The sequence below is a fragment of the Paramormyrops kingsleyae genome, chromosome 13, assembly GCF_048594095.1.
Source record: "Paramormyrops kingsleyae isolate MSU_618 chromosome 13, PKINGS_0.4, whole genome shotgun sequence".
Taxonomy (NCBI): domain Eukaryota; kingdom Metazoa; phylum Chordata; class Actinopteri; order Osteoglossiformes; family Mormyridae; genus Paramormyrops; species Paramormyrops kingsleyae.
The window spans coordinates 15,621,051-15,635,309 of NC_132809.1; the positions used below are offsets into that span (position 1 = coordinate 15,621,051).

Here is a 14,259-nt window from a genome sequence, read left to right on the forward strand (position 1 = left end):
CAAAACAATAGCCTCCACCTCGATGTAAATAAGACAAAGGAGCTGATAGTGAACTTTATGTGGAAGAAGCAGAGCGACTGCCACCACATCAGCATCAATGTCTTCCTTCCAACCCACACTGCTGTCAACCTGCCATATTCATTATTACCCTATTTCAGACCACAGGAAGCTGATTAAGAATGAAAACATTCTGGCAGGGGATACTCCAGGAACCGGATTGAGAACCACCTCTGTACTGGCTCGGGTGGGCGTCAGGTACCTCGGTGTTCACATACCCGAGGACCTACACGCTGAGACCTTAGTGAGGAAGGCTCACCAATATCTGTACAACCTCAGGCGTCTCAGGGATTCAGGCTGCAAAGATTTTCTACGCTGACTGCCTGGTAGAGGGACAGCACACAGCAGTACTGCCAGGCTCTGCAGAGGGTTGCGTGGTCAGATACACGCGCATACAACATGCTTTCCCCAACCTCCCGAACATTTACATCAGCCGATGCAGGTGCAGGGCCGTTATTATGGACCCCAGTCACTGCAGAAATGGCCTCTCGTCTGTGCCTGGAAGCCAGCTCAGAAAGGCTGAAGAGGAGCTTCTCTCCAGAGCCAAGACGGATCCTAAATGAGGACAGTGTTTAGGTCCCACACACCGACATTGTCACACCCTACTTAAACCACAAAGACATATACAAATACTTATTCCTGGACTCTCCCACTACCTCAGCTTACTGCCAGATTTGCATTCCATAGATATTTATGATTACTATTTAATGTTTGTAATACATCATGTCTATGTCTATTAATGTCCTTTTTTTTCCTTCCCCACAGTCTGGGGCTACAGGAATATGCGTTTGCACATTGAACTCAGTATAATTATGTATGTGACAAATAAAGTGACAAATAAAACTTCGGAGCTTGAAACTCACATAAGGACTATAGTGTCAATTTGTGAGATTAAGGGAGACCGCTGACTGGGGTGGCATACCAAAAAATGAAAAAAAGGAACAACTATAGAAAAGAAAACCCTGACACTCATAAATAACCTGATACTGGATAAGTTGCAGTTAAAAATATATTTGCTACTTGCTGATTATCCAGAAAAGCTACTGGAATCTGGGTCAGACGGTATTATTAGTCAATCAAGGTTTACAGTCCAAGAGTTATCAGTGATTCCTAAATGAAGGAACAAAATGAAATTCTAGGTTTGCTGTCATTAAAATTATTTTAATTAATTACAACATACATTGCTGCATGAATAAGGCGCTTTATTTAAAACCCATTTACATAGCATATTTTTAAAAACTTTCTACGCAAAATAATAAAGGGCATTACATCTCGTTCATAATTACTCTTTTAACCATGTAATATATTTCGATAGTACAGCTAACATTTTCATTTTCAGTTAGAGAAATGTAACTTTGACAACAGTGATTTTGTAAGGTCTGTTCGGAAGAGGTTATTGCCGGACTCACTTAGGCACCATGCCCTTACTAAAACAAAGCTAATACCTGAAATGACAGCTAACACCTGAAATAAAAGCCTTCATGTCCCAGATTCACTGCCAGGTAACTGGATAAGTTAACGACTTTGTAGAAATGGCTGGTTTTCAGTAGCCCTCAGTAAGACAACATTTGGTTTGTATTTTGAATATATTTCTGCTCCTTCTGGCTGTCTGGATTATCTGCACTTTCACCAGACAACATTATTTAAAAAAAGTTAAGCAGGTGTAATGCACCATTTCACATGTTGTACCCAGGGCTGCCAACTCTCACGCATCTGCCGTGACACTCGTGCTTTCAGCCTCTCACACTCACGCAAGAAATCTTACAGCAAATCTTTATTATCCCATCATAAACTTAAAATTAGTTACATTAAAAGCTCTGGGGTAGTTTGCAAACCCTACAGACTATTTACAAGTTACAAGGCAATAAAACTGTTAATTATTTCACACGCATATAAATGTGTACGTATGTGTCTGCATTCTTGTCTCAAACTGAAAATCTCACGCCCCGCCAGCTGACCAACGTTGGCGACCCTGTACAGTATGTCATGCTTTAAAAACAATTTACGAACGTGACAGTCTGACAGAAACACTATTTCACTACACATGGCGCACATGGGAAAGTACTGTTTCCGTGGTGGGGGGCAAACGAGCTTCGAACCATCTGCCACAAAGCCAGCAACAGCCTTAAACCTTCTTAACTAACAGTCAGCAGCATGACACCATGTAGAAGGATCAGTTCCCCTTTTTTGTCCTAGTAAAAGGAGAGATCAGTGCTGTGTAGCACTCAGGAAATGTGCAGTTCCTGTGCACTATTTATACACTGCATAAGTGTGGTTGCTAAGCTGCAAGTTATTTGTAATTCTACAAATAAAAGGTGAGCAAATGGTGAGTAACAGTCATCAGGACACCATCAGCGTCAGATATGCTGTCAGTCCTGGAGGGGGGCTTCTTTTCACAAGCACAGTGAGGTTTAAAGTGATTCATGCTACACGCGTGACTTTGCACAATCATGCAGTTGCTTTAGAAAGGGACTCAAACTCTAACAGCTCCAAAAATATACTCCCAAGTGCGAAACTGTACACCACTTAAAATAATTATGATGTGCCCCTGTGCCTGTTTTTTGAGCAGAGCTTCCACGATGAGCATCTAACCTTAGACGCTTTCATTTTACAGTTCAAATCGTTGAATTACACACTGCTATTTCTGTCATGTTTATTTACAACAATCGATTTGATGGTCGACAGTGGTCTACAGAAGAGCCTTGGTTGCCTGCAGATTTCCTGGAGTGTCTTCGTTTCAACACAACAGAACAGTAGACCGGACATCATCATGTCTCTTACCATTAAAATACTGTAATATTTAATTAAACATTAAATTGTGTATAAATCGTGTATATATACATAATACACTTGCATACATTATAATAAACTTACAATGTGCGCAACAAATTGCAGGTTTATCCCTTCACCTGAGCAGTAAATTCTCTTTACTTACATGAAATGTCTAACCCATCATACCTCTCAGTCTAACTGCAATGTCCAAGTAACTTTGAAAGTAATTTGTCTGTTTCATTCAAAGTAATCATGAGTGGAATTAATTGTACGTAATCCTGATAAGAACTCTTGCATATGTAATTTGGGTCGAGGTAACTAGGTTGTTTTGGACGATCTCATTGTTGTCTCCATTTGTGAAAGAGGCAGAGGGATATGACACTGTAGAAATTCCATGTTGTCATTTTGATCCAGCTACCAACTCTGTCGCTTAGTTGTGTGAACTTTCATGATTCTGGCTTTTTGGTGTCTCTTCAAAGCTTCATGCAGCTGCTCCTGTTCCGCTGGATTTAAGGCTGTGGTGCTCATTTGTCCCTTCCCTTTGTCAAAGGGCTCCCCTGTGTAAATCGGGTCTGGGAACGCTTTGCCTTGCAGCTCATGAGCATCACTTCTCACAGATGGTTGTGGCCCTGGCTGGCTGGTGGACAGCAGGTCTCCCACAGATAGGCACTTTCTTGTCACAAAAGGTATGAACACAGGGGAGAAGGTTTCGCTAAGCTCAGGAATCAATGCTCCTTTCATTATGTCATGCAGGTTCTCAGCATTTCCTGACAGAGAGAGTGGGCCGTGGTTGTCTATGGAATCTGTGCCGTCTTCACAGATCTCCTCATCCAAGCGAGTCCGACTACCACTCAGAGCTATAGTAGAAGCTCTGATGTTGTCACCACTTTCCATTTCTTCATCAGAGTGTTGGCCACTGTCGCTTGACCTCATCTCATCTCGATCGATTTGTTCCATGGACAGATTTAAGTTCCCCCCTGAATCATAGCTAGTGAGGACTATCAGCACACCATCCTTCTTGGGCTCGAGGGATACCTCATCATCTGCTTTTGGTGGGTCTTCTTTTGACTCGGCAAGGATTATTGTTGAGGGAACGATCTCACCATCTGGAACCGTACTTTTAATGCTTACGGACACATTCTCCGCTTCCATGCTTGAAATAGTTGGTAGAATCACGCTATTAGTATCCGTGGAATGGCTGACCGGCTCAAGGTTGGTTTCCATAGAAACTGTTTCAACGTGTGTAATCACAGTCTGATTTCCACTCTCCACAGATGGAACATTGGCAGGACTGGCTTTGACGTTACACTGTCCAGCAATGACATGCGGGGGCTTCACTGGTTTCTTTTTGGGAGGAGCAGGGGGGGCAGGACCCTTTTTGACACGTTCAGGAATTTGTTCTGGGGGTTTTGTGTTGGACACACAAGGTTCCAGGTCAGTTACCTTTGGTTCATCCTCTTCTTTTATGACACTGCTGCTTGTAACAAGTTCTTGTTTTTCCATAGAAATTGCAGTTAAATTGGTAGGCTCTGGTTCTATGGCAGCTGGAACTAAATCTTCCTTGTCAGCTGCACAGGAGACTTCCTTTGAGGGCGTTACAGTTGCTTCAGCACTGGAAGTGGTGTCCTTTCCAGATGCTGCTTCCTCTGGGGATGTGCTTGGATGATCCTCTGATGTTGGCTCCACAGGCCTTTCGGCCTTGTTGTCTTCCATAGACAAAGGCTGTTCCGGAACTGCATCTTCTGGTTTTAAAATGGGCTTCTTGTCCTTAGATGGTAGCATAGGAGGTTGCAGGTCCTTGCTGGATGGTGATGGATCGACAGCAGAAGGCGTCTTGTCACTTTCTGCTTTTTCTGAGGATGTGCTGGTCACGTCAGCAAGCGAGGAACTAGGAACACACTCTATCTCACTACTGCAATTATCATCTGCAGGCTCCTTGATAGGTGAAGCAATGGGTTTGCTGTCACTTGAGGGAGGCATTGGGGGTTTAATAGACTTCTGTGGACTGTCTTCCTCACTCGAGCTCTGGGGCGGAGCCTCCTTGGGTTTGCTGTCACTTGAGGGAGGCATTGGGGGTTTAATAGACTTCTGTGGACTGTCTTCCTCACTCGAGCTCTGGGGCGGAGCCTCCTTGGGTTTGCTGTCACTTGAGGGAGGCATTGGGGGTTTAATAGACTTCTGTGGACTGTCTTCCTCACTCGAGCTCTGGGGCGGAGCCTCCTTGGGTTTGCTGTCAGTTGAGGGAGGCATTGGGGGTTTAATAGACTTCTGTGGACTGTCTTCCTCACTCGAGCTCTGGGGCGGAGCCTCCTTGGGTTTGCTGTCAGTTGAGGGAGGCATTGGGGGTTTAATAGCCGACTTCTGTGGACCCTCTTCCTCGCCGGAGTTCTGCGGGGCAGCCTCACTGGGTTTGCTTGGTGGCATTGGTGGCTTGATGACCTCTTTAGGAGCCTCTGTCTCGGCTTTGACCTCACATGATCCATTGGGCATAGTGTCCACAGCATCAAGATCCAGATCCAGTCTGAGAATCCCATCTGATGAAGTGTTACCAGCCTAAAGGAGAACAGCTAATGTCAGACAACAAACATTTCATGCTGGACCTCAGGGCTCTAGCCTAAAGAGTGAGACACTTTTACTGGAAGCAGTGATGTAATATTTTCATGAAATAGTCATACGAACCTCCTTCATGTGAATCCTAGTGGGTGGTCTTCGACTCCGATTCCCTTTGGGTCTCGTGCGTGTCACATGTTCCAAAGAACAGCTTTCATCAACTTTTACCTAAGGAATTAAACAAGAAATATTTCCTTAGAAATATTTTCCCAGGAGCTGACTGAAAAAAACATGAAATTGTCACTAAAGGAAACTGGGTGAATTTGGCAGGCATGAACAATGCCGCAGACTTGGATGCACATCCACCATCCTCTACATCAACATGGATGTGATTATAGTGGATTACAGGGCACCCATACTCACACATACATTCACACACATTCAAGATGATTTTGAGACCCTGATTAACTTAACTACATTTTTCGAACACTGGGAGAAAACCGGAGTAGCAAGAGTGATGCAGTACAGTGGCTGAGTGAACCATACTATAGCCTCACACCTTCGGGGGGGGCGTAATTCTGCCTGAGGCTCTTTGGAGTTTGTATCTGCCCACACATTTAAAAACAAACATGTAAAACAAATAAATACCTCATCAAAAATTTTGTTTTTTGCCCTGTTGATTGCATCGCTAATAGCCGTGAGCCAGGCATCCTTCTGACCAGGATCAGTCACCTGAAGCTTGACTTCATGGACCTGTAAAATTATGTAGGAGAGAGAGAGAGAGAGAGAGAGAGAGAGACAGACAGACAGACTCAGTGAGACATCCTGCTGTGTCCACGGAGACAATGGAAGCAGAACTCTAAGCTGCTGACCGGCCCAGTGTAATCCTACTCATTATTCTTGGGGAAATAATGCAGCAAGGACAATCCCAATGCTGATCTACTCCTTGGTACTCCTTCCTTAAATGCTAATTAACCCCTCGGTACGCCTTCCTTAAATGCAGATTTACGCCTCTGTACTCCTTCCTTAAATGCTGATTCATCCCTGGGTACTCTTTCCTTAAATGCAGATTTACTCCTCTGTACTCCTTTCTTAAAAGCTGATTTACTCCTCTGTACTCATTCCTTAAATGGGGATTCACCCATGGGTACTCCTTCCTTAAATGCTGATTTACTCCTCTGTACTCCTTCCTTAAATGCTGATTCACCCCTCGGTACTCCTTCCTTAAATGCTGATTCACTCATGGGTATTCCTTCCTTAAATGCAGATTTACTCCTCTGTACTCCTTCCTTAAATGGTGATTTACCCCTCACTACTTCTCAGTTACTATCAGCAAAGATATACACCACACACAGGCTGATAAAGGTTTAAACCAGAGCTGTTCAGATCCTGATATCACACTTTTATAATCAATTCATTCATCTTCCACATTACATAGCCATGTTTATTACACCTAATAAATTATATTTTTTATTATTTCAGAAAAATACTATGATTTGTAAAGTACCAGTAGACACAATTATAAACAAAACTGAATAACTCAAAAAAATTTAATTCTAGAAAACCTAATAATTTCCTGATATGCAGGCTGCCAACCATGCAAAACTCTTTGAAGATCGACAACATTATCCAGCAAGGGCATCCCCAGGATACAATAGGATATTAAATCAACAAACTGTATATCCTGTAATACATTTACACAGGAATGATCTCTTTGTTGCAAAAAGGGTTGTGTGTCTAGCATCTGACTAGAGTAGCTTGACGATACGTATGTGTTTGGTTAAAAGAAGCTTACACTCCTTGACTTGCAGCAGAATCAGCATTTCCCATCTGGCTTCAATGAATTCCTGGGTGTGTTTAGGTTTTTCGGTTTATAGTTTTAGTGGTGACGTATCCAGGCAGCCTGCATCTAATTCCTGTGCAGTGTGTGAGACGTTTTGTCTCTCTGTAGCTGGTGCACGTGCTCCACAGCTGTCAGAAGAGGACTATCTGATTTACAGAGAAGCCAGCATGAACTCATGGTAAAAAGCTTTAAGGAACCAATGTAGCATAATCATGCGGTTGGGTAGTAATGTTAATTGACATGAAAGTCAGCACGTGGTATCTTTCACCTTGTCGACAGGAAGGTTGTTTACTCTTCAGGAAGAGCTAAGCAATAATAGCAAAGAGAAAAGACTATGAGTGATTTGTATTGTGACACTGTGAGTGTGTGAAACCCAGGGGTGATGGCAAAAGACTTTCCTTTTGGCCTTCCTCTAAAATGTGTCGTAATGAGCATAAACCTAAGCATTCGGACACTGTGCGTCTAAAAAGTGATGGATTTCAGACCTACGTAACACCCACTATTTGACTGCATTTAACCTGTGATAGCAGAGTGCTGGTAATTGACATTTGTGCTCACTGCACTCTGGTAACACTGCCAGAAGAGGCCGCCTGCTTGTCATTTCTGAACCTCGAATCTTAAGACGGCGGTGAGATGTGATGAAGCAATTAGCCGCTGTCGAAATTCACTGGAGGAGGACTGCAAGCTGCCGCATTTCCACAGGCAAGCACATCTGTAGATGCTTGAGAAAATGCAGCTGAAGGCTGCAGCCCCGTCGATCAGCTACAGTCATCATCACAGAGGCATTGTGGGCATCTACCTACCTTACTTTTAGGAGCCGGTATCAAGAGCAGCCGGTTTTTCTTCTGGAAAGCACCTCTGGATGCACAACATTTGTCATACTTTTCCAAGTCCACCCGTTCAATGCATTTCTCCAAATCCTACAAGGAAAAGGGATCAAAAGGCTTAGGGTTATAGGATCAAATCCCACTCTGTGGGCTACCTACTTTAAAATTAAGTTATTAATGTTCACGTGCAGTCATGGTAAAGATTACCTCAAATTACAAATAGAACAATCTTCAAAGACTCTAAGTAGAGCATAACGTATGGCTAAAATGGCTGAGAATTCAAGCATTACATCATACAGGAAAAAACCCAACTGAAACATGCTAGAACTGAGTAATGAACATAATGAGCTTTTGCAGGTTCCCAAGACACTGAGAACCATTTTGGAGTCTTACACAATATTGCAGGGCATTTTGCATACCACAGTTAAACATGCATCCTGCCTAACACTACGCTTTCTGGCCTGTTGTTGTGAATATTTACCTCATTCTCATACACCACTATCTCTGTCCTCTCCACTGAGATATAGCGGTCCTTGTAGCTTCCCAGGAATCTTCCAGAACACTTCTTCAACCAGCCGGCCTTGCTAACGGACGCGGTTTCTGCGGGCTGGGCCTTTCCATCTTTCACACCCTGCCACACAGAGGTGAACAATAAGACAGAGCAATCGTAAGCAGACACGGTGACTGACTGTTTCTGACCCACTCTCCATGGGAACGCTGACGACACCGATGCAGACCCCCGAGGAGTCAGACCCGCAGACTCAGCATGCGTCAGTGGCACTTACCCCAGAAATGCCTTTAGTGGCACTGAGATGCTTGTTCTACCTGATATATTCATCACTGTTAGTTATTCTGTCATGTAAAGCATTAGTAATGAAAACAGAATCCTTTTTTTCCATGACCTGGGCCAACTCAAAAGTAATTTGATGATCATTAAATTCGGAAGAAAATAACGAAACAGTTATAACGATAATGACATTTTCAAACAATTTAACCCTTTAATTCCAGAATTCATCTATATTATAAAATGGACACCAAAAAGTAACATTTACGAACATTAATAGACAAGAAAAAACTGCAATTAAATAAAGATTTTGATTGCCTAGTATCAAAGGAAAGCTGTGTTTAATAAAATTTTATACAATTTATGAAATTTAAAAAATAAAACTGAATTAATAAGTCCATTAAAGTGAATACAGCTGGCAGGGAGAAGGACGTGTTCACAGCGCATGCGAGCAGACTGTGGAAGATGAGGTCACCTCGTGAAGTTAAGCTCAGGGCCTCGTGTGCTATGGAGGAGTGCAGAGCGCATGCATATTACAAACCTCCCAGCCTGTACATCACGCCGAAAGCCGGGAGAAAACCGGATGTCTAGGAGAGAGGAGAAAAGGTGGGGAGCGGCGGAGCTCGCAGAAGGAGCAGGAGACACTGAGCAGAACTAGGAAGAAAAGGTGGGGCCCAAAGATACATGACGGGTGATCCGTGCGAGATATACGGAGGCATTACGTGACACGAATCAACCCTTCCAGCTCCTCCGCTACTGACGACTAGCTCACATACCTTTAAGCACTTGGCCAATTGCCCAGAATCTCTGGACTATAGAAGGAAATTCCACTGGGTGCCCTTGTACGGGTCAGCTGGTTGTTTTTCCACTTTCACTGTGTCTACCGCCCATATCCAGGCTATCTGTACTTCCATTCAGAGCGGAGCTCCGACAAGTTCAGCTACTCGACAGCCCTGCTGGCCTTCAGTCACATGACAGCTGGGAAGCTCACAAAAGCCCTCTGCCAAGGGTCTGATGAGATGCGAGAGGCATTGGTTGCGTTTAAATTCCTTTCCGGTATGGGGCGAGAACAACACAGAAGACCCGTGGCAGCAACACTAAAGCAGTTGTTTGCAGCCTCATAAGACCAGTTGCATTCTGGGATGCTAGCACGATGCTCAGTTAGCCTGATGGCTAACAGAGTGCATCCTGGGACTGGGGGGAAGATGGTAAATTGGACAGAATCAAGTCTGCTTGCTTAACAAACTGCCAGGAATGTTTGTTAATGCAGCTGATAACAGAGGATGTATAGAAAGAGAATTTTCAGGTTTGAATTCAGTTTTTGATTAATTAGTATTTCTTTGTTTCTCTGTTAACCTTAAATTGTTTGCTGTTTTTAATCAAGGCGAGGCTGAAATGGAATAGAACAGAAATGGAATAATATGATGATTTGGATACATTTCCAGTGATGCTTAATTACTGCTGCATAACAATGATTTAAAAAAGTATTAATGAATATAGTTCTCCCAGTCTGTTCATGAAACTGTAATAAAGAACTGCACTTTGTTTTGATAGGCAGGCCAGCGCTCAGCTGAAATGGAAGAAAAAGGATGTGGGTCGGGGTGGCCCTCGGCGGGACACACCTTACCCAACATGTGTTCCGAATCAAGGCCGCGGCCTGCATCTGGCTTGAATTAACAGCCTCTACGCAATGACCTCTAACTGCGCCGTGCGTCTCCGCTAAGGGCGTGGCGCCCCACCAGGGTGAGGGGGGACTGGCCGGGCGGCAGTGGGAGGGGCGCAAGGGTTTTGCAGATCCACACCCATGTATGCCTGTTAAAAAAACACCCCCACAACAGCTCTGACGAGGGATCACGCCGACGCACGCTCTCGCATGTGGCTATCGCAGTTTCAGTGAGACTGAATATCACCCGTTTTAAATAGCAGAGCGCGCATTAAAATGCCTACTGTATGGACGCAAAATCTGCGCGGTGGTCAGGCGGAGAGAGCAAGAGGGGGCCAGACCAGAGTCAGCCTGGGGGAACAGATGACAATCCGCAAAACACCACAGCCTAATGTAACAATACATTTCCTAACAGATTCTATTTAACACCCATTCATGCTGACAAAGTTCATCGACAGAAATCCAGTCAACGTGTGAATCAACCATTTCAATTTTGTCTTTTCTGAAAGTGTCGCAAAATGCAAAATCCCTGGCAAACTAATGAATTCCATTAGTGAAGAAATGTCAGGGATTCACTTTAAATTGTCATAGCGTACTACCTTTTGAAAAATAGTTCAGACGTAACTTTACCCTGAACATCCAAACTTTAAACTTCTATGCTGGCCTATTGGAAAATGAAATGAAATTAAATGTTCCGCCTGAGTAGTCCAGTCCAAAAGATAATTCTGTTATGATGCAACCCTGATAACAGAACTGAGAGGTTCTGCTCACCACTGTGGCACTACACTAAAGATCTCTGTTGAAATTTCTATTTTATGACACTTATAAACGTCTGTGTCCCAGGAGCCATGTCCTGTGATTTGTAGGTGCTATGAATAATTGATCTGCAGGAAAACTGAACAAACACAAAGTAAGATACAGTTACAAAAACATTAAGTGCCGGGCTGAATTCTTGTTGGTGAGAGAGATGCTGTAATACAGATGCACGCATTCAAACAGGTAGGCACCATACTGTATACCGCTGGTATAGATGCCCAGGCTGAGGCAGCCAACATTAACACAGTTTTTACAGTGATCAGTCTCCCCCTCAGCCTTCGCCACATGTGAAACAAACTAAGTAACATCTGCCAGCCCAGCTGTTACTTCTATAGTCTGCGCCTCTGCCCTTCCTCACAAGGATTAATGGTGTAACCAACTCACCAGGATGGAGAAATTGGATGGAGAAGCACCAGTTCAATACTTATTGTTTTATTTCTCAACTTTTGTATAATTTATTATTTAAGGATTGCGTATTGGGTAACTTAACAATCAGTTTAACACAATTCGTAAACTTATTTGTTGATAAGGGATGATCAGTGATCGGAATCACACTCCCCCTCAAAATGAATGAGGGCAGAAAGGTATCTCCACAAATGCACATAACTGCGTCCCTGCAGTGTATTGTCGTACAAGGCATTCAGAACTTCATGCCGTTACGCAGTATGACCCACAGACAAAACTGCCAGACCTTAATCTAAACCTTTTTTTTGTGCATGGTGCTAAACTTGCCACGACTGCCAGTGCATATTTTAATTTGCAATGCAGTTTGATTTACTGCAAAGGGAGGGAAGTTGATGGTGCAATACGAAAAGTTCTCCCTTGCTTTGCAAACTGCGTCTCTGCACGGCCATGGGCGCGCCGCGGGGTCACCTGGGCACCTAGCCGAGAATCTACCGGAGAGTCTGCGTCGCCAAGGCTTCCAGGCTGACAGGTGCCGTGAACTAGCCGCTCCATCAAAGTCAAACATAAACCATCTAGTGTCATACAAAATTTAAATTTAAATATATAATCGGTAATAACTAAAACTGCAACTTGATTCAGATCAAGTAATTCAAAAACACATCCAAATCATCCCATAATTTCTTTAAATCGAATTTCCGTGTTTTTCCATTTGCCGCTTTCCTTTAATCTAAGGCTGACTCGGAGGATGCTGCCAGAAAAGCATTTCGTCATCATCCAGCAGCAGTGGAAAACTTGTAGAATTGCGACTTAAAGCCTTCAGATGGTTAAAGATTTGTCTCACTAACGAAAACTGATTCATAAAACGACTACTGTCCAAATGAGCAGAATGAAAAGTGCAGCCTTGCTTGTAAATAGCTATTTATCTATAATGTGTTTTAGTGTCCGGTTAAGAGTACCCGCTATGGACCGCAAATTTCTCAAACTTATACTCACATCTTCCATGATAAGAAGACGAGAAGATCCGCTATGTCAATACGGGAACAAGCAGGTCGATCTTAGTACAAAACGCGTAAAAGCGCTATTTTTCTGTTCGCGAAGCGCCTTTTCATGATAAACGGAACTGCATAAGTTGGACCAAGTGTCTTCTCTCCGTTTTCCTCTTTTCGCTCAGTGCTACGAAGTAAGTTTGAAAAAAAGTTTGGTTTCCGGAAAGGCTGAGGCGATCTGCAGCCCGTCACAGAGAGAAGAAGCGGAGATCGGTGCCGCCTGTAGTTTTAGTTGTGTTGTTTCCGTATTAAAGACACTTTAATTAATCGGCTAAGTCGGATCTTACCTAATAGCGTAAACTAGATTCTGTCACTAGACAAAGTAACCACCGACCAATAAAATGTAGCCTAGGATAATTTAAAACGTTTAAAGCAGTTGTTATTCAACAGTGTACAGAAATAAAATGTATTAGGCTAAAAATTGATTCGTGACAAAGTTCCTATTCCTGCCAAGTTCCCTTTGTAGCCTAAATATTCAATACTAGATTAAAATCGGCTGCATCATGATCTCACCAATCCAAATAACATGCAATATGTATAAATATATGCATATTGCATGTTATTTGGATTGGTGAGATCATGATGCAGCCGATTTTAATCTAGTATTAATGCATATACTGGACTTTAATAAAATAAAAATGATTAAATAGACCACACGCGTTCATTAGAACATAACTAAAAGCATTCAGCCTACTCTAAATGCGTGATAATGTGTCTTGATGCTATGTGAAGGGGAAAAGAAAATATATTATTTACTAGGCCTATCTTTTTATAGTGTGTGAGTCAAGAACGCATATTTGCACAAATGATACTCGATATGTCACTGATCTTGTAAAATTAATTGTTTATTAATTAATTAATTTTTTTATTTTTTTGTTTTGCAGTTTATATTAACTCCGCGTGGTACGGTCCTTTAAATAGCACTGGCAGCGCCGCTGCATTAGCCGACTTCCTGCAGGGTTTTTTTGTTGGTCTCCTACGCAAGCGTGCGATCATTCACTAAGAACCGATGACAAATAAGGTAATGAGATCTTCGGGTGAGACGATAAGATTATGATACCTTGACTCATGAAACAGTGAATCCTACCGTTTTTCCTCTATTCCACATTAACGCGCTGAAATACCAAGCCTAAACTCATTTTATCATTATGCTTTTTACACGCAGAATGGGGGATTTTATATATATTATAGAATAATGTGACTTCACACCATCAGGGATATATGGGTTCAGTTGGTAGCCTAGTTCTGCATGTAAGTATGTCTGTGATTATGCAGGTTTCCTCCGGGTACTCTGCTTTTGCAGTTCAAAAACATGTGGGTTGAATTAATTAGTGATTCTGATTTGTCCTTAATATGAAAGTTTGCGCCCTGCAATGGACTGGGGTCCCATAAATTTCACCCTCTGCTTTGTATCCTGTGTTTCCTGCCATGTGCTCCAGGATGGCTGCGACCGTTGTATTAGACGAGCAGTTATGACAGATGCATTACTGAAACAA

The 14,259-nt window shown here is 42.9% G+C and overlaps 1 protein-coding gene across 1 annotated transcript; it reads right to left on the reverse strand.

Annotated features, from left to right (window-relative positions):
* Positions 1-1,242: 1,242 nt before the first annotated feature.
* Positions 1,243-13,096, reverse strand: LOC111859918 (uncharacterized). The gene is made up of 6 exons (XM_023843063.2): positions 12,711-13,096; positions 8,531-8,680; positions 8,026-8,142; positions 6,028-6,132; positions 5,509-5,607; positions 1,243-5,382 (listed from the first exon to the last, which is right to left on the reverse strand). The coding sequence occupies exons 1-6, from the start codon at positions 12,717-12,719 to the stop codon at positions 3,244-3,246; spliced, it is 2,619 nt and encodes an 872-aa protein (XP_023698831.2). The 5' UTR covers positions 12,720-13,096; the 3' UTR covers positions 1,243-3,243.
* Between the last annotated feature and the right edge of the window lie 1,163 nt (positions 13,097-14,259).

Coding starts and splice junctions, on each gene's coding strand:
- LOC111859918 (XM_023843063.2), bottom strand. Junction 6,133..8,025: donor TACCGGCTCCTAAAAGTAAG/GTAGGTAGATGC, acceptor ATAATTTTACAG/GTCCATGAAGTCAAGCTTCA. Junction 5,383..5,508: donor CTAGGATTCACATGAAGGAG/GTTCGTATGACT, acceptor GTTCTCCTTTAG/GCTGGTAACACTTCATCAGA.